The sequence below is a fragment of the Gadus chalcogrammus genome, chromosome 11 (assembly GCF_026213295.1).
Source record: "Gadus chalcogrammus isolate NIFS_2021 chromosome 11, NIFS_Gcha_1.0, whole genome shotgun sequence".
NCBI lineage: Eukaryota > Metazoa > Chordata > Actinopteri > Gadiformes > Gadidae > Gadus > Gadus chalcogrammus.
This window is the reverse complement of record NC_079422.1, coordinates 22,883,536-22,903,437: the sequence shown is the minus strand read 5'-3', so window position 1 is coordinate 22,903,437 and position 19,902 is coordinate 22,883,536. Positions and strand designations below refer to the sequence as shown.

Here is a 19,902-nt window from a genome sequence, read left to right as displayed (position 1 = left end):
TGACGGAGGTAGTGGGCACGGGGCGTTAGTGTGTGTTATTTGACGTTCAACTAAATCTACGCGATGTTGTCGCTGTTACAAAATGATCGCGTAATTCAGGACTGTCGCAGAACCCGTTGTTTTTGCCGGTCCCCGCCAACCAGTTTGTGGAACGTTCTACTCTGCTCCCAGCTCAAGTCCGGTTCTTTTCATGATTGCGTCAAGACGAAGGTTCACCGACTACGAGCGTCCTCCTCTGAACACACACTGCGCTAGTGCCTCAGTGTGTGTTGATGTGTGGAGCTCCATCTATCCAGGCAGCAGTTGATGTTGATGGCTGTGTCTGAGTGAGGGTTAAGCTTCTCGAAAACGTATAGTATAACGCCACGGTGTTGGGGCGCATGTGATGTCTAGGTCTACAACATCGCTCAGACCTAGACAACACTAGACAACACTCCGGCTACAAGCCTCAATATCTCCCCACTCCTTCCTAGAATGCTTAACTCCAACCTCAGAACTCTCATCGGTTAGAAAACAAACAAAACATCAGATGAAGGATCCGGGGCCGGGAGGAGTGCAGTGGAGGCTGTGTGGGCCGATATGAAATAAAAGTAAAAGAAATTGATTTTTTAAGAATTTTGTCAGTCTGAAAATTAAATGGCATCGAGCTGCAATGCCCTGAGCTAAGAAAAAAAAAACTTCAAGTCATCATAACAAAAAAATACATATGGCGTAACTGAGGGATTGTTCCCATTCTATCAATTAAGGATGTGACGTCTCTGACACACTATTAAAAAATACTGTCTCCATCATCGTTTAGTGGACAACACGCAGATTCCTGAAAGATCGACTTACCGCCTTGGTGCTCTAACATAAGTGTTCACCATCAGATTTCTTTATTTTCTATCAAGATTGACAGAAAATCTTCGGGCTGCCCAGTTAAAAACATTGTTGTCCGTTAACTATACCAAAACTGAAATGCTGAAATTATTTTATGCAGACATTATCTGATTCACTTTCACATTTACTTTCACCCTTATTTATTTTGTTCATGCATTAGATTGATTTCATATAGGAATGCTACCTAGCAACTTGCTAACTACATCAAGACAAGATTAGACTGGATGTTCAGTTGTCAGAGTGTCATCACTCGTATCATCATAGTGTGGAAACATCTTTATACTGGAACATTTCCAAAAAGATGATCAGGTAAAACACTAAGCTATTGTGAATTTCTTCCAAGATATGAATCAAACGTTGCCTGGCACTGTTCAACATCTAACAACCCTTAAAAGGAGCATTACATTACATTTATTTAGCTGACAAACCTATTTAGCTTGTCCAAAGAAACTTAAAATAAGTGCATTAAGTGCATTCAACCATGTAGATTCAACCCAAATAGTACATCATGTTAGCACATACAATTAATCAAACAAACTGCTTTAGATGCTACATTATATAAAATATTACTATTTCATGGGCCGGGCCATCATGAGCACCATTGGACCTACTTCAAAGGAATATAGAAAGGGATTTAAGTAGAAAAACTGATTTTTACTTACCTAACATAAAAAAAATCCACTAGGATCATGGTGTCCAGATAGAAGATCAGCTCAGACAGAGAACGAGACACTGAGGGAGACAGTGAGAGAACCAGAGAGAGAGAGAGACTGTGGTAGACAGGGAAAGAGTGAGAGACAGACAGAGAGAGACACACACACACACACACACACAGGGATGGAGGGAGAGAGGGCAAGGAGCAAGAGGCTGAAGCAAGACTAGTTTGCAGTACTGCAACAGAAGCAGATTATGAACTGCACGTCAGTCAATGAAACCGCAATACATTATTTTATAAGTGCATTCCATCCAGATCGGTTTTAGTTGCTTAACTTTTTCTCCCCAGGAGCTCTTTCATGCCATGCTATTCTGCTCACAGTTGACAAAAGAGAGGACTCCTCGTTAGACTTAATGTAATGCAACCAATTACTCATGTCCAAACGTAGCTTCAACTATATACAACATGAAATGTAGTCTTGTGTGTGGAAGTCCACCCCGTGCAGACTTGTGAATCATCCTCTAAAAATAAAACCCTGACACAATCACTTCCCTGTGTCCGAACACACTGGATCCACATCACTTATTCCTCCAAAATAACCAGTAACCAAACAACAATCGAATTTATTAGAATAAAACCGAATTTCGTAAATCAAGTCATTGGTTATATAGCTGTCATGTTATTAGGAGGTTTATAAACAAAACATTGGTCAATATTCTTCTGCAGATCAGATAGAAAGCTTTAAATACAGATAGACGGACAGACAGATGACATACTGCAAACCGAACAAACTCAACAGCCTTTTTAACATTCACTTTTGCAAATTTTTGGTGTACAATATATATAAACAGTAAATTGAAATGTGACTTACTATCACAAAACGGCATATTAATCATTTTGTTATATATTTAAGTCATTATTTGACCCTAACTGTTGCACTACTCTGAAAATCCAAGCATACAGCAGACCTTGGATCACAAACAACAAGAAAAAAAAGGGATGCAGGGAATGTGAAGTTGACGATATAACACGATGGCGAGCGGGCTATGTTTAGAACGAGCAGGGTTTTATCTTTAGTTTCAGGACCTAATTTTTTGGAGAGCATGTCTAGTTCCTTATTTATTTTATAGATGAATAAATACTACTTCCATTCCAAGACTTCAGTTTCAGGAGTAGAGGATGTGTGGTTGATGGCGGTTTGATTAATTCTCACCTGGCCTGAGTCAGACTGACTGGAGAATAGGGCAGAGTGAGGCTGCACACCTCTGGGGCGTTGGACAGTCATGCACACAGGTTAAGCGAGCCATCACCACACATAGTGAGGTCTATTACATGGCAGCCCTTCTAGTTTTAATGGTTTGTTCCACATAATGAATAACCCTAAAACTACAGCCTCCTTTATTGCAGAAACGTACTCCTCCTATTCTTCTTCCTTCGTGTATCATCAGATGGCCAACTCGTTGTCGTGCAGCCACGCCCTCGTCTCTGGTCCTAAGTCAAGTAGGCCAGCTTCTGAGGGTGGGCTGTATAGGGGGCAGCAGGTGATTATGGCCTCGGCAGTCTGTTCAGGTTCGCCACACTCGCATGCCGCACTGTCCGATAGGCCCCACTTCTTCAGAGATGACTTGGAGCGGCCGACCCCGGTACGTAGACGGTTCAGCGAGGTCCACAGGTGGCGTGGCAGGTCTCCTTTCACACCGCCTCCTGGGTCCCTGATGCATCGTTGGATGCGGGAGGGCCCAGCCGTCTCCCACGTCTGTCTCCAGGATGCTGCCAGCCAGGCATCTCTGGACAAGTCATCAGGGATAGACTGTAGCATCTCTTGGGCCGCCTTGTTGTAGGCATGGCGAGACTGGAGGCTGCCTGGTGGTGCCCGAGAGAAGACGACAGCCTTCACGTGGCCTCTCCTGCGAGTAACGAGAAACGGTGCAAGACTAACTCATGAAACGAATGTCGCCGAAGAATCATCGAGCTGGCAGACCAAGGTACAAGCCAAGGTCAAGACCAAGGCAGAGAACGTCCTCCGCAGGACGGGCGGACACCCCTACCATCGAAAACCAAGGCCTGTCAGTGCTCCAACTCAACGTCGAGGGCCTTACCACCGCCAAACTCGAAGTCATCAGGCATCTCCTCCTATTGGTTCTGTCTCACAAGATGGTGCCCAGCGTGACAAAACTTTACATCATCAGTGTTGATAAAGCTTTCAAAATGCTGGAACTTTCGGCCCTAACCACTAACCCCCCCCCAGTAAAATCTTTAATCCATGGTTGCATCCTGCTTCAGATGTGCTAACTTCCTCTTTCATACGGCGTGAAGGAAATCCTGTATGATGAAACCAACATTGCCCAATGTTACTGATCCTAAAAAATAAAAGTCCTAATTGTCAACAACAGATGTGTCCCTCTATGTAAGCCTTTCTCAGAGGAACAGACAGTAAGACGAGCTGGTCTGACCAGCGATCTGCCAGACCGCAGCTGACCACACTGCAAAATAACTCTGAGACTCATTCAGGTAAATACATGTGGAGAGACATGCGTTTTCATCTCTAGATTAGGGTGGGCAAATGGAATTACAACACTATTTTTGAATGTATTTTGAACGCCAGGTTTTCTTTGCTGAGGAAGTATAGTCCTATGCTGGAGTACATGTTTGGTCTGTATTGTTAGAAAGTGTTGTTAATATATGTTTGACAAAATGGTAATTTGAAGATCAAATGCTGGTACAGAACCAGTGGAACTGTTTTTAAGTTTTCACCTTTACACCTTACATGAATCAATGCAGAACTGAAAGAAGATTCTGTTAAGAACATGGAGGGATCCATTTTTATCCTCCTCCTATGGTGTCATCTCCAAGGTAAGAGATGGATTAGACGTTACCACTGTTATACAAAACTGGCTTACCATGTAATCAACCTACATCTCAACTGTTGTCTTCATGCAAAAATGTAGATACCCCTACATTAGTACCATGTAGTTCATTCACATTTCAGTATGGTCCTTATGTGTAGTGTGGTAAAGTTTACGTTTAGTAAACGTTTAGTGTGTGTGTGTGTGTGTGTGTGTGTGTGTGTGTGTGTGTGTGTGTGTGTGTGTGTGTGTGTGTGTGTGTGTGCGTGTGCGTGTGTGTGCGTGTGTGTGTGTGTGTGTGTGTGTGCGTGTGCGTGTGTGTGCGTGTGTGTGTGTGTGTGTATGTGTGTGGGGGGGTCTTTCTGTGTGGAGTTTTTATGCTCTCCCCGGGTTCATGTGGATTTCCTCTCGGTAATCCAGTTTCCTCAGACACTGTAAAAAACATTTTAGTTGCCACTCCCATGATCAAGGCAAGGGCCCTGCCTCCGGAGCAGCCCACTGCCCACTGATCCTAGCTTCTCGATGGGTTCAATGCAGAGGTTTAATTACCCCCCTAGTAGTACGGGGGTAGCACGTTTGATGAGTGTTGTGGCTAGTGTGTTAGTTCTAGAATAAAAGTTTGACTGTCTTTCCCAGGCGTCGGAGGCCAGAGCTGGACCGTGTTTCTGCCCTATAGTGTGAAGGGTCTGCAGGGTTCCTGTGTGAGGATCCCCTGCAGCTTCTGGGTGGCGCCGGGATATGATACTTACCTGGACCGTACATGTGAAGCCCAATGGTTATATGATTTTAGGCGAGACCCAGTGTTTGACTCCAGCCTCGGAGGATATCCAAACCTCTACCAGGGAGAGCTGGTGGGGAATCTCCTGACAAGAAACTGCACAACCATCTTTCACAACCTCCCCGTCTTCAAATCCAAGCTTTTCTTCAAAATAAATTGTCAAAACAATCTCAAATACCAATACACTACTGGCGTTGTGGTCGAGGTTAAAGGTTCATATTTTGGTTAATTATGTTACATTAATTTTTCTCCATACAGTTTATCTGGTTTCGTCTGATTAACTTATTCCTCTGACGGTTGTGGTTAACAGATGTGTGGAATCCGGTCTTGAATCCAAAAGGCCAAGTGGAGGTTGTTGAAGGCAGGCCAGTCATGCTTTCCTGCACCGCTCAGATCCTCTGTCCGTACCGACCCACGCTGTCATGGACACCAAGCCTTGGAGACACCCAGGAGACAGTGGAAGATGAGCTTGTGACCTCTGTGCTGACCTTCAATGCCTCCTCGCTTCACCATGGACAGAGGATCACCTGCTCCTCCCTCTACAAGCGCCACACAGGACTAAGCGACGCCTCCTTCGAACAATATTTGACCCTCAACGTTTTGTGTGAGTAAAGGTCATTATTTTTATTCATTTTAGGACCTTCTGGTAACACAGTTTGGTTTTGTTGCATTTTATGCGATGTAGTGTGACGAGGCAATGCGTTGATCTTCAGGTCCAAGTCCCGAGTCCCAATGTGGTTGAGGATGGTTCTATACAGCAATGTTCCTTACAGACCAGTATAATAAAGATGGCCCCTGAACGGTTGCTTTCAGACCGTCCGGACAACGTATCGGTGAAGTGGCCGTCCAGCCCGGTGCTGGAGGGGAGCTATGTGCGTCTGAGCTGCAAAGGCTCCGCCAACCCCCCAGTGAACCGCTACGCCTGGTACCGCTCCCGACTGAACCCAGGAACCGATCAGCGGCCCTCTGAGGGGCCCCTGGGTTTCAGTCGGTCCATCACCGTGTTGGTCTCTGCAGACGCTCAGTACTTCTGTGAAGTGGGGAACCTTTACGGAGCGAAGAACACCAGCCTGACCCAGATGGTCGTCCACTGTGAGTCCACCACCATGAGCCATGCCCGGTTGCAGAATCTTTCTAGCTACTGGGTGCCTTCAACTTAACATCGACGCAAATATTATCAAAACTTATGCTGCATCAACACATAAATCACTCGGTTTACTTCATAGATTGCCCTATTGTAAAAAAAAAAAAGAGTTTTATTCAAATGTGTTCAGACTTTACTTTCTGCTCCTCTGGGTCCTGTTGCCATGGATGCTGTTGCTATGGGTCCTAATGGAATGTATCCTGTTGCCATGGGTCCTGTTGCTATGGATCCTAATGGAATGGATCCTGTTGCCATGAATGCTGTTGCTATGGGTCCTAATGGAATGGGTCCCGTTGCCATGGTTATCCACAGATCCTCCTAGAGAGGTGGAGCTGAGGGCGGAGCCGCAGGGCGGGGTGCAGGAAGGACGGGGCTTCACGCTGAGCTGCTCCGGCCGGGCCTGGCCCTCCTCAAACTACACCTGGTACCTGGCCTCAGCAGGGGCCCCCGGGGTCAGGGTCCCTCTCCCAGACCACGGGGCCAACCTCACGGTGGAGCGGGCAGAGCGACGCCACGGCGGACTCTACTACTGCCTCGCCGGAAACTACCTCGGAGCGATAGAGTCGGACCCCGTCCACCTGGACATCCTCTGTAGGTTCTCTCCTAACCGTAACCCTAACCCATCCACTGTAGGTTCCTCCTGACCCTAACCCATCCACTGTAGGTTCCTCCTAACCCTAACCCATCCACTGTAGGTTCCTCCTGACCCTAACCCATCCACTGTAGGTTCCTCCTGACCCTAACCCATCCACTGTAGGTTCCTCCTGACCCTAACCCATCCACTGTAGGTTCCCTCCTAACCCTAACCCATCCACTGTAGGTTCCTCCTGACCCTAACCCATCCACTGTAGGTTCCTCCTGACCCTAACCCATCCACTGTAGGTTCCTCCTGACCCTAACCCTAACCCATCCACTGTAGGTTCCTCCTGACCCTAACCCATCCACTGTAGGTTCCTCCTGACCCTAACCCATCCACTGTAGGTTCCTCCTGACCCTAACCCATCCACTGTAGGTTCCCTCCTAACCCTAACCCATCCACTGTAGGTTCCTCCTGACCCTAACCCATCCACTGTAGGTTCCTCCTGACCCTAACCCATCCTCTGTAGGTTCCTCCTGACCCTAACCCATCCACTGTAGGTTCCCTCCTAACCCTAACCCTAACCCATCCACCGTAGCAGTTTGTAAAGTTGTTTTTAGCTTGTGTTTTAATGTTGTAATGTGTTCTAACCTCGTGTGCTCTTAGTTGCTGCTGAGATCCTAAACTCCTCCCACTGTGTGAGGCTTCCCTCTGGGGTCCTCTGCTCCTGTGAGAGCCAGGGGAACCCCGTGCCAACGCTGACCTGGACATTGGATGGAGAGGCCGTCGATCACTCTGCACACCGTCCCATCAGGGAGTATCAAACCGGCAACCTGGGAGTCATGAGTGTCATCAGCTTGCCCCAATCAGACAAAGACCCGCCCACTGTCATGTGTCTCAGCAACAACTCTATGGGCGACAACCGCTTGGAGTTGGCTTTCTCTAAAAGCGAACCTGGTAGGTCCTTCCATCCATCGTCTATCAGTCGATCTATACATCCTTTTATTATCCCTTCATCTTTCAATCCCTTCATCCTTCCCTTAATATTCCTCCATCTATTAATATGCATTCATTCAACTATCTACTATTTATCCCTCTTTCGATCTGTCCATCCCTAAATCAGTCTATCCCTCCAACTAGCTATCCCTCCAGCTCTTAATGTCAACCCATTCCTATCTACCTACCCACCCACCCACCCACCCACCCACCCGTCTGTCTGTCTGTCTGTCTGTCTGTCTGTCTGTCTGTCTGTCTGTCTGTCTGTCTGTCTGTCTGTCTGTCTGTCTGTCTGTCTGTCTGTCTGTCTGTCTGTCTGTCTGTCTGTCTGTCTGTCTGTCTGTCTGTCTGTCTGTCTGTCTGTCTGTCTGTCTGTCTGTCTGTCTGTCTGTCTGTCTGTCTGTCTGTCTGTCTGTCTGTCTGTCTGTCTGTCTGTCTGTCTGTCTGTCTGTCTGTCTGTCGATCTTCCTACCTACCTACCTACCTACCTACCTACCTACCTACCTACCTACCTACCTACCTACCTACCTACCTACCTACCTACCTACCTACCTACCTACCTACCTACCTACCTACCTACCTACCGATCTATCTATTCATCCATCCATCTATCCCTCTAGCTATTCATCCTCACCCCCATCCAAATAGTGTCTACCAGTCTTTGCCTATGCCTGTCCTTAATATTAATTATTCTAATAACAATAATGAATCGTATTCTGGTCTTAGATTGGGCAGCCTTCCACACCGTCTCTCTGCTGATTGGCTTGGCAGCAGGCTCTTTGGTGATGATGCTGCTCTGCACTCTGTTCCATATGACACTCAGCAGGTAAAATAGCATCACTATCCTGGCGGGAACACGTGGCACGTGCCCACCTTGAGCTCACCCGCATGTGTGCACACACAAGCACAGCCCCTGTGTCGCTAGCTAATGCTACTACTACTAGAGTTAACGCGTCCACCACTAGCGTGTGTACCAGTAGCTAATGAATGATCCGATAACTAGCTTACTAAAAACACCACTAACTTATGCGTATATACCACTAGCTACCATGTGTACGGATAGCTAACAGTTTCATTGTATCTTCAGAAAGAAGAGAGACCAGCTATCAGAAAATACAAACCACAGGAACCCTTCTGAACTTGCCTTGGTGAGTCTGGCTCATAACAATGTGCCTTAATAACATGTGCCTTCACAAGAAACAGTAACGTTAGCAAGTTAAAAAGCAATCGTTTAGCTAAATTGCTAGATTGCTATTGTAGCTGTGAGGTTAGCTGGTTTGTGTTGTCCTCCAGGCGCTGGTCGAGGAAGCAGAGGTGGTTTACGGGAACAATGCGGTTCTGGACGTAGTAGGAGGAAAAGAGGAAGAGCTCCAGTACGTTGACCTGAGCTTCATCTTGCTTCAGGCCCTGCCGGCCGCAAACCCCGGAGTGGACTTAATCAGAGGAATGGACTCCAAGACAGATGAGTACGCTGAGATCCGTCCGCACCCCACAGGAAGTGGCGAAGGAGAGCCACAGGAAGAGGAAGTGTATGCTGAGTGTGTTTCTTACGGCCAAACGAGCGCCGGAGAGGAGGTCATGGCTGAGGGTTCGCTTATAGCCGCAAAGGACTCTGAGACGGAGTCGTAACGGGACATTGCAGAACAAGACTTTGACCCAAATCTTCACATCAGCGAAATGTGTCTTTCGAAAATATCAGAAATCCCCGCCCCTATAATGCTCATTTAGATGCCTCAAGAATGCTTTGTGAAATTATTTGTACAGAATAATGGATAAATAATGCGTCTTTGTATCATTAATCAAATAATTAATTTCATCTTTCTTATATAGAATTTGTACATCTTTGAAAGATGATAGACACAATATTTGTTTTATATCACTTCTTTATTTATAACCGTAGCCTGTATTTGTGTATGTTATATAATTAGTCAGTTACATTGCGATTCTTGCAGCATAATGGTACAATTCCACTGTTTCACTCATAAAGGTATGCAATGCTAGCTCCAGTAAAACACTGTTTGTGTAATGGTGAGGAGTTTTTTTTTCCTGCTAGAAAGCAGAAGCAAGACACAGTGACGCAGTTCCTGTTGTCTCATGATCCAGCACCCACATCACACCCTGTAAACCACACTCAGGAATCACACAGTGTATTTGGGGACATCAACGCTTGATGTTGAGAGGGTCCCAGTTCTACCAAACTGACCGGTGAAGCTTCAGTAAACCCTTAACCAGGTATTCTGCGTGAAGTGGCAGATCATCCCTTGCTTAATAGATAAATTCCCTACAGATAGATTCCCAACAACAGGAAATGCGTGTTAGGGTTCAGGGATTAACTGAAACCCTGACCTGAGCTGTTAAGCATGCACGTTAAAATAAGAGCTGCAATGATGCTTAGCATATAGAACAGAACAAATAGTACCACATTCTGCTCCTCTCCTCAAACCGTGGTAGGCCTTCTCATTTTCAATTCTTCCTCATCTTGTAGTCTTCTTGGTCTTCCTGGTCTTGGTCTTCTTTGCCATGAAGGTGACCTGGGAATAGTTGAGCTCGATGTCCACCATCTGGTTGTCCTCCTCGTCCAGGTTCTCATAGTTCTTTGAATTATGACATAGTTTAAGTATTATGGTGGGCTTCATTCTGTGGAAAGTTCTAAGTGTACCGAATACATGAACAGCCACAGACGATGTGGATGTTAACTTTGTGTTTTTAAAGTAGTTAGAATGCCTTTACTGCTCCTCGCGATGCTGTCCGGGAAACGTTAATTAGGTAACGGCAAGACTGGTCTCTTTAGGTCACTGAGGAACAATGCAAGACAGCATAAAATATGAAATTGGCATGTGGACTGGAAGGAAAACTGACCTTGTTGGCTATTTTTGAATACACATCATTTTCCATCGCTGCTGGTGGGGAACACCCTTGACTCCTCGAAAACAAAATGTTCTCAGAACCTAATCTTTTAGAATAATGATGTAATATATCATCCTTAACCACATACAGGAGGTCAAAATCAAGATACTCACAGGCCCTGAGTAGGGAAGTGCAAGGAAGCATAGTTTACTTCATCGCCTGCATAGCTATGGTCCCCTCTGATTGGCTGTCAGAAAGAGAAATACATTTAAAAAAGTTTAAACTGAATCCATGTTTAGACTGCTACACCACAAACAGACCAGAACTAATGTGAATCCTTCATCCTCCTCAATTGGTTTCCTGAATTGTATTCAAGTGCTTATAAGTTGACTGGCGGCCACAAGTGTAAATCAAACCAATCAGGGCAGAGGAAAGAGGTTGTTTACAATCCTTTTTCAAGTAACTTACAACTTCAGAATTTCCAAACTAAAATTGCAAGAAAAGCAACGTAAAAATTAAGAAAGAAATTCATTAAGAGTTGCCATAACCCTTAGATCTCCAACCTCACACACCAAAGCAGAGGAGTATAAATGCGTCTCCAGCCCAAATCTCCTGGTAATAGTTATTCTGCTAAAATTATTGTGTGCATTTATCTTCCACCGCACCTGCTTTCCAGTAGGCAGCTTGACTGTACTGTACACTGTGTCGTTATCGGACCTGTACAGAGACATTGACATCACAATATTAAAGCAGTAGACACTGGCTAAATACACAGTGGACTTACCCCAAATTACACCCAGGACTATCCCCCAACTAACCCAGGCCTAGCCCCTAATACATCCAGGACTAGCCCCCAACTAACCCAGGACTAACCCTGAATACACCCAGTACAAGCCCCCAATGCACCAAAGAGGAGCCTCCAAATAGACCCACGAATAACCCCAGCACAACCAAGGATTAACCCTCAATCCCCCCAGGACTCACCCCCAATAAACCCAGCACACACTCCCAATACACCCAGGACTAACCACAATACACCCAAGGATAACCCTCTAGAACAAAGTCTACTCTAACCCCTCTAGATCAGTTTTTCCCTCGATGGAAAACATTTCAATGGATTACTTTTGATGGAATTCACAAAGTGACTTTTTTTTTAAAAATAATACACCATAATAATATTTAATTTACTGAGCAGTATTTACACTACATAATTCAAATTTCTTTCTTAGTTTTGCCATTATTGTCGATTTGTTGTTTCAAGAATAAAAGTGACAAAATAAATTGACTGGAGTTATGCGTACAACAGCTTGGAAAACACTGTTCTAGATCATACAATCTGACCCTAGAACATTCAGTCTAACCCCTCTAGAATATACAGTCTAACTCCCTGCTTCTTACAGTCTCTCTGCACCAGCAGCAGTGGACAGGGGTGCCTGGGAGAAGGCGTGGCATGTGTGGGAGCGTCCTTGGTTTGGCAGAAGGTCATCTCTACTGCCACAAGCATCAGTAATTGGGGTCACCTGAGAGAGAGGGCGCAAGAGAGAGAGAGAGAGAGAGAGAGAGAGAGAGAGAGAGAGAGAGAGAGAGAGAGAGAGAGAGAGAGAGAGAGAGAGAGAGAGAGCGAGAGAGAGAGAGAGAGAGAGAGAGAGAGAGAGGGACACAGAGAGGGACACAGAGAGGGATAAAGACATCATTCTATGGCCCAGGTCTAGCAAACCAATGTAGACGCTTTAGACTGAATTGAATTGAGACTGGGAGACATTACTTAGAAATGAAACATCTTACTGCATCATATTGCATGGATGAATGGATGAAACATCTTACTGTATCGTATTGAATGGGTGAATGGATGAAGCATGTTGCATCGTATCGGATTGGTGAATGGATGAAATATCTTACTCTATCGTATTGGATGGGTGAATGGATGGATGAAACATGGTACTTTATCATATTGGAGGGGTGAATGGATGGATGAAACATGGAACAGTATTGTATTGGAGGAGTGAATGGATGGATGAAAATACTTCAGCCACCAAATTAATTACCGGGCAAGACAGCGGGTCTGGAGAGCCTTCTGAAACTAACTTTTTTCTCTTGTGCCTACAAAGAAGAGAGTATTAAGGGTCACTTCACCTTGTATCAACGATACCAGAGAATTCTTCATAGTTGCTGGTGTAATAGTAGAACAGTATTATAGTTTTACCTGCAGACCAGGTATATGATCACTGCCAGCACCAGAATACAAACAAAAGGAATGGCCCAGAGGATCTCTACCAGATGCCGTGCTAATCATCAGAGACAAGCAAAACCATGGTTAGCACATCTATCACAGAAAGCAGTCGGAACAACAGTCAGAACAACAGTCCGCACAATAATCTCAGAACAACAATCAGGACGACAATCACAGAACAACTGTCAGAACAACAATCACAGAACAACAATCTCAGAACAACAGTCAGGACAACAGTCGCAGGACAACAGTCACAGGAAAACGGTCAGAAAAACATTCAGAACAGTCACAGGACAAAAGACCGAACAACAGTCCCAACAACATCCACAGAACAACAATCACAGAACAACAATCTCAGAACAGTCAGACCAACAGTCACACAACAACAATCTCAGAACAACAGTCACATAGCAACAGTCAGGACAACAGTCAGAACAACAGTCACAGAACAAAAGTCACAGGACAACCGTCAGGACAACAGTCAGAAAAACATACAGAACAGTCACAGGACAACAGTCCGAACAACATCCACAGAACAACAGTCCGAACAACAGTCACAGGACAACAGTCGGAACAACAGTCTGAACAACAATCACAGAACCAGACTCATAGGACAACCGTCCGAACAACACTCACAGAACATCAATGAAAGAACAACAGTCAGAAGAACAGTCACAGGAAAACAGTCAGAACAAAAGTCACAGAACAACAGTCATATAACAGCAACAGGTAGAACAAAAACATTCACAGTCAGAAAAACTGGAAGAATAACAGAACAGCAGTCAGGACAACAGCCAGCCTTTCAAACCAAGACTTCTGTATCGAGGCTCACGTAAAACCAGCCCCTATCTGAGCATGAGGAAGTGTACTGACTGTTGAGGAACAATCGGACCGGGTTGGAATCTGTTCCGCCTATTTCATTGGAGGCATAACAGTGGTAGATCCCGGGATGGTCTGGACGGACGGTCAGGTTTTGACCTCCCGGGACAGGCTCCACATTTGAAAAGTTGTTCAACTTCTTGTACCACTTGTACCAATTGACAGGTGGATAGCTGGTACTACGACAGCTCAGTTGAATTGGAGCGCCAGCATCGTACACCTGTCCACTCAATACTGTTATCGTTGCATTTTTGGGAGCATCTAGGGAGGGATCAATCGCAGAAAAAAAAGGGACAGAAAAATGTTTAGTGTTTCATGGAGAAAAACACTACCTCAAATATGATGACCAATAGTTTATAGTTTTAGTAAGGAGGTCAAATCAGGGCAAATTTGTTTTAAAAAAACTTTTTTAGTGGTAGAAATACGCGGAAGGAGTTGAAGAGCTACCCCATGCTTTCTGATGGCATTACGCTTATTGTGTCAAAACTGTAAAAAACACATAAATGACTTACTCTGCAATACACCCAAGACTAACCCCCAAATAAACCCTGGACAAACTCTGAAAATACACCCAGGACTAAACCCAAATACACTCACGACTAACCCCCAAATACACCCAGGACTAACCAACAAATACACCCAGGATTATCCCCCAAAACATCCAGGACTAGCCCACAATAGACCCAGGATTAAGCCCCAAATTCACCCAGGACTAACCCCCAAATACACCCAGGACTAATCCCCAAACTGACTCGCACTGGGATCGGACCTAAATAGCATTTTACCTAGCATATTTTTTATGTTTTGCCGAAACGAGAATCTGATCACAAATCTTAATTGTTCACATCACATGTATTTCGATCAAATGTCACGAGGGAGGCGAGAGAGATTATATCAGCTATTAATATCGAGGCCGGTGATGGTGCAACCATCTGGACTCACATTTCACTGTCACCCCAACTTCTCGGGACACTCTGCTTCCCACTAGGTTCTGGGCCCTGCAGCGGTACCCCCCATGGTCGGCCGAAGTGACCGACATTAGGTTCAGTTTCTGGTCGGATCCTACGACCTCCTCCTGGCCGGTGCTGGTCCTGGTCCTGGTCCAGCTGTAGTTGCTGACAGTAGGGAAGGACTTGGCCTCACAGAACAGCTCCAGGGTATTCCCCTCAGTCAGTTCCAAACTCTTCGCTGTAACACTCACATTCTGAGGAGCATCTAGAGAACAGTAGAAGGATCAAAGACAGCTGTTTATCCATATATATATCCGACTAACATACATGTTAATACATAGCGAACACAACTCACAGTTGACCGTTAAGTCCGTCTCCAATTGGTTGGATCCTTGGGTGTTCTGAGCTCTGCAGGTGTAGCGACCGGCCGAGGCAGACGTCACATTGAGCCTCTTGGTCAGTGAGGCTGCGTTGGAGACACGGTGGAGGAGGTGATGCATGCTGAGATCTTTGGTGGAGCTCCATGACAGGTTCAGGCTGGAGGGGAGGGGCCAGCTCTCCACATTGCAGCGGATAGTGATTTCCTCCCCCTCAGTGGCCAACTTTACCATAGACAGAACCGGCAGGGCGGGAGCAACTGTAGGCAGGAAGTAGAAAGTATACAGGAGGAAGAAGGTAGACCGGATTCAGAAGTAGAAAGGACACAAATTCAACTGTATTATGGTTGTGCAGAGTACAAGTACAGAGACAACTAAATGTATATGGGGATTGTGATGCCGCGGCTATGTGAGCGTCCTCACAAGTCCTTATTGGGGCCGCACCAATATACATTTCTCTCACATTGCAGTCAATTAATCAGTTGCGGTAAAACTCTGTGTTGTGGAGGTCAAAGATTAATCAGGTTTCTGCATAATGTCTTGAATTAGGAATTATGTGATTGTGTATAGCGTGTTTGCTTATTGAGGCGTAAAAATACAACTGCTCACCGCCGTTGTCAGCTGTGCTTTCCATGCTGCTTCTAGGAAGTGCGCACCCCCCCGGGGACAGCTATATGGTGCGCGGGCGTGCGCGAAAGCTTCGCTAATTAAATTATCTTTCTCGTAACATGTACTTTGTATGTAGCGGCATGTGTCCATACAGGAATAATAACCATAAGGCCTGATGGAGTGAATTTATTAGAAGTATCTTTCTAACCAGTTGAATCCATATTTCTTGGATGACAGGTGTGGTATGTAGGCCTACCAATTTCGGGGGTTTGTCTAGCAGTTAGTGGCAAAGGGGAGGAGCTAGAAGGCGGACCCTATACTGTGCAGTCCGATAACCTCAGTTGTGTGAGAATAAATGGAATCAAAGTAATCTTTTGCCTGCCTGCTGCCTTTTTGTGCCGATCCTAAGACCCTCGACATTCTACCCTTTGACGGGGATCTTAATATAATTTTTAATATGGATTGTCATATAGTGCAATACAGCAGCAAAGTTAAAGTGACCTATTGAGGTGTGAGCAGCATGAGATGGGTACAACGGATAAGAGCAGCATTGACGGACAGCACGATAAGTACGAACAGTATGATAATAAATAGTAAACCTACACACGCACCTCCACCCATATACCTAGGGCCTGGGGGGCATACTTACAGAGTACCTCGACGCAGTAGCTACTGCTGTCCTCCCCTCGTCCAAGGAGGTTAGAGGCGCTGCAATGGTAGCAGCCGTGGTCAGCCCTCGTTACACCCTCGATCTCCAGCCGGTCGTTGGAGGTCCCGTTGAGCCACCCTGGAGAGTGGGTGGTCCCGTTCTTCCAGTCCTTGTGGAGGAACCAGGTGTAGACAGTCGGGGCAGGAAACGCCTCAGCTGAACAGGTCAGTGTTAGAGACTCTCCCAGAGTCACATTTTTCCCTGTCCCAGATAGAACGGGCTTCCTAGGAGTGTCTGATGTAGGAACATCAAATATTTAATATTGCACTCATCACAAGTATAATCAAATAATACAAAACGCCCCAGTTCTGGCAAACTCATAGAGCTGATTGGCTGGGTGGTGAATGGATGAAGCATGTAACTGTAATCTAGGGGATGGGCGAATGGATGAATTGTAATCTACAGTCAGAGTCATGTAACGAGTTAGTTAACAGCTGGAGTCATGTATTGATGAGCGAGTTATGTTTGAGGACTTACACTGTACCGTCAGGGTGACGTTCTGGCGGACACACTCGTCGATGAGCCCCGGTACGCCACACGACAGTACCGTTTGGTTGTCCGTCGAGACGACTGTGAGCCTGGCCACTGTGCTTGTACTGCTATTTCTATTCAAATGGGCGTGCGTTGGGAGCCCTGTGATGTTTGGTCGCTTGCCACACAAACTCGATGCAGTTGAACAGTTGAAGACGGCCACATCAGATTCATTCAAATATGTTTTACTTGTCTGAAAACTGACTTTGCATGGATTTTCTGCAAACAACAGGGGGAAAGACTTAGGTTTTGTATGATACATAGAAACTAATCGAAACTAATTCAACATAGTCTGATTTAGCTATAGTAAACTATATATATCTATAGACACAATCATACATAATTGCACTCAAACACAAAAACACAAACATTAACATACACACACATATATATATATATATATATGTGTGTGTGTGTATATATGTGTGTGTGTATATATATATATATGTGTGTGTATATATATATATATATATATATATATATATATACATGGGTTATGTTGTTTGAAATAACAGCAACTCAAAAACACACATTTAGAAATATAATGGGATTAGGGTTAGTGCTTAGCAATTGATTTCCACTTACCATTAACTTGAAGCTTCGCCACAGGCTCTGTGTGAAAAAGTTGTACACCTTCATATCTAAAAGAATAGTTACCGCTGTCACTCATGCGGAGACAGCAGATCTCAAGGTCCCACTTTTTGTTACCGTAGGGGGATTTGGGTGACCCGACCGTCACTCGGCCCTCAAAGTCCTGATGGACCTTGTTGGTGCTGCTGTTATACACCAATGTGTATCCTTGAAATTTTTTGAATGTCGTATTGAAGTTTGCATTTTTAAACCAGAACCAGATAGGAGATTTATCACTGATATAGTCAGATATACATTCGATCTGAACACACTCGCCCTCTTTGGCAGTCACATTAGTTTCGATCAATTTAAAGCTAAATCCTTGGCACAAGGAATCTGTAGGGAAGAAAAATGCAGATATAGAACATGTTACATGTTACATTACATGTACAAGTAACATGTACATGTATTTAACATGTATTAATATTGTTCTTATACTGTATAAGTATTTACGACATGCATGTACTAACAAAGCTCTTATACTGTACCTCTATGTACTATCTGCTAACATAGCTCTTATACTGTACACGCTCATACTGTAATAGTATGTTCTATGTTCTAATATAACTCTTCTCCTGTACTATTCTTTACGTATTTATGTAGCTCTAACATTTAGAACATGAACATATTTGTATAAACCTAGCTGTGCTTGAATTAAAAAGCCCATTTCAAAATGTATATATATATAATTAGATCCATAACACAGGTAGGACAACAGTACTAGCATTTAAAGTACTAGTACTTATTTATTTTCCTACCTCTTTTAAGCAGCATAAGTCCCACCACCACTATGGGAGTCCACCAGATCATGGTTCTGAAACAAGAAGATTCTGATCGTTTCATTGACTCTAATGTATGTATACACATACACTGCCGTTCAGAAGTTTGAGGACACCCAGACAATTTCAAAAAGGGTTTTCTAATCATCCATAAGCCTTTTAACACGATTAGCTAAACAAAGTACCATTAGAACACAGGTGTGATGGTTGCTGGAAATGGGCCTCTATGTAGCTATTCCATAAAAAATCTGCAGTTTTCCAGCTAGAATAGTAATTTACCACCTTAACAATGTCTATTCTGTATTTCTGAGCAATTGAATGTTATCTTTATTGAAAAAAACGTTTGTTTCCTGTTATTCTAAACTTTGGTGTGCAGATGCAAAAAAAAGTGAACAAAGTTCTGCTTCACAGGTCAAGCCTAACTGACACCACACCCATAGCAAATTTACAACACTGATAACATACGTATATGTATATATCCACGCATCCTTCAGTCACAAGAAGGACCTAACAAAAATGCAAACATAATAAAAAAACACAAGACTTTTCAATTATTTAACAAAATCATAATTTAATAATTTTCTTAAAATAATTATGATTGTACCGTACATGTATATTGCTATATTTTTTAGGCTGATCTACAGCGAATATACATTGAAGGCCTACATTTGACATCAATCATTCAGATTAATACACGTGAAAATCTTTGAGTTAGAGTGCAGCTCTACAGTTGAATAGTTCTTACCTTTGGGTGTCTCTCTCTCTATCTCTGGTCCAGACTGAAAGAGGAAGCAGAGTTTCTCTGGCTTATCAACAGAGAGGAGCACTTTACTGTCTCTACCAAATACATAGACACAGCAGCAGCAGTGGCCTGAGTGTGAATTATATACCTTTAATAGATTAATAATGTTGATTTTGGGCCAAATATAAAAAATATATGTTATTAATATGGGGCGGTAAACTAAATTACTAACCATTCAGACTGAAGCAGAAAGTCATAGGGATTATATTAAGACAGACCTGTATGTTATTTATATGATCCATGTTTTGGTTATATTAGCCAATGATATTCATCTGGTAAAATGTGTGTCTAAGTCAAGATACAGCTATGTTTATTCATAGGGTCTTTCTTTTTGAATTGAGTCTAATGGATTAACTGTAAGAAAGATATCCAAGGCTTGAGTAACGTTGGACAGTTGGACTAAAGATTATTAAGGATTATACTTTTAATTCACAATGTGGGCAATGTAGACTATAGTTTGTTTCGATTTGGAACTATTCACAAAAAACGTTTTTCTTAAACGGTTGTTAAACGAACAGTTCCAATTAAAACGCAGAATTACTTTTTTCACAAAGTGTTGGTAAAAATCAACGCGTTACCTTATACACAAATGTGTAAAGTTGTTAAACGGGGGAAATGGATGTTAGATACAAAAACTCAACTACTTCCGTATAAGGATACATTTCGAGGATGTTGTTTTTTTTC

The 19,902-nt window shown here is 44.0% G+C and overlaps 2 protein-coding genes across 5 annotated transcripts; one reads left to right on the top strand and one right to left on the bottom strand.

Moving 5' to 3' along the window:
• The first annotated feature begins 3,945 nt into the window (after nt 1-3,945).
• Nucleotides 3,946-11,507, top strand: LOC130391796 (myelin-associated glycoprotein-like). 2 transcript variants are annotated; one of them, XM_056602070.1, is made up of 10 exons: nt 3,946-4,045; nt 4,316-4,387; nt 5,171-5,370; nt 5,469-5,762; nt 5,972-6,250; nt 6,615-6,893; nt 7,546-7,836; nt 8,602-8,701; nt 8,963-9,023; nt 9,169-11,507. In XM_056602070.1, the coding sequence occupies exons 2-10, from the start codon at nt 4,371-4,373 to the stop codon at nt 9,502-9,504; spliced, it is 1,857 nt and encodes a 618-aa protein (XP_056458045.1). In that variant the 5' UTR covers nt 3,946-4,045; nt 4,316-4,370; the 3' UTR covers nt 9,505-11,507. The 2 variants fall into 2 exon arrangements, with proteins under 2 accessions (XP_056458045.1, XP_056458044.1); XM_056602069.1 differs by having other exon boundaries at nt 5,017-5,370; nt 9,169-11,506.
• LOC130391795 (hemicentin-1-like) lies at nt 9,738-19,206 on the bottom strand. 3 transcript variants are annotated; one of them, XM_056602065.1, is made up of 15 exons: nt 19,162-19,206; nt 18,396-18,451; nt 17,593-17,973; nt 16,954-17,226; nt 16,417-16,710; nt 15,137-15,418; nt 14,774-15,046; nt 13,826-14,092; nt 12,926-13,007; nt 12,768-12,822; nt 12,121-12,242; nt 11,388-11,439; nt 10,896-10,969; nt 10,735-10,798; nt 9,738-10,469 (listed from the first exon to the last, which is right to left on the bottom strand). In XM_056602065.1, the coding sequence occupies exons 2-15, from the start codon at nt 18,445-18,447 to the stop codon at nt 10,350-10,352; spliced, it is 2,391 nt and encodes a 796-aa protein (XP_056458040.1). In that variant the 5' UTR covers nt 18,448-18,451; nt 19,162-19,206; the 3' UTR covers nt 9,738-10,349. The 3 variants fall into 3 exon arrangements, with proteins under 3 accessions (XP_056458040.1, XP_056458042.1, XP_056458043.1); XM_056602067.1 differs by having other exon boundaries at nt 10,735-10,795; XM_056602068.1 differs by lacking the exon at nt 10,735-10,798 and having other exon boundaries at nt 10,376-10,670.
• Nucleotides 19,207-19,902: the final 696 nt, after the last annotated feature.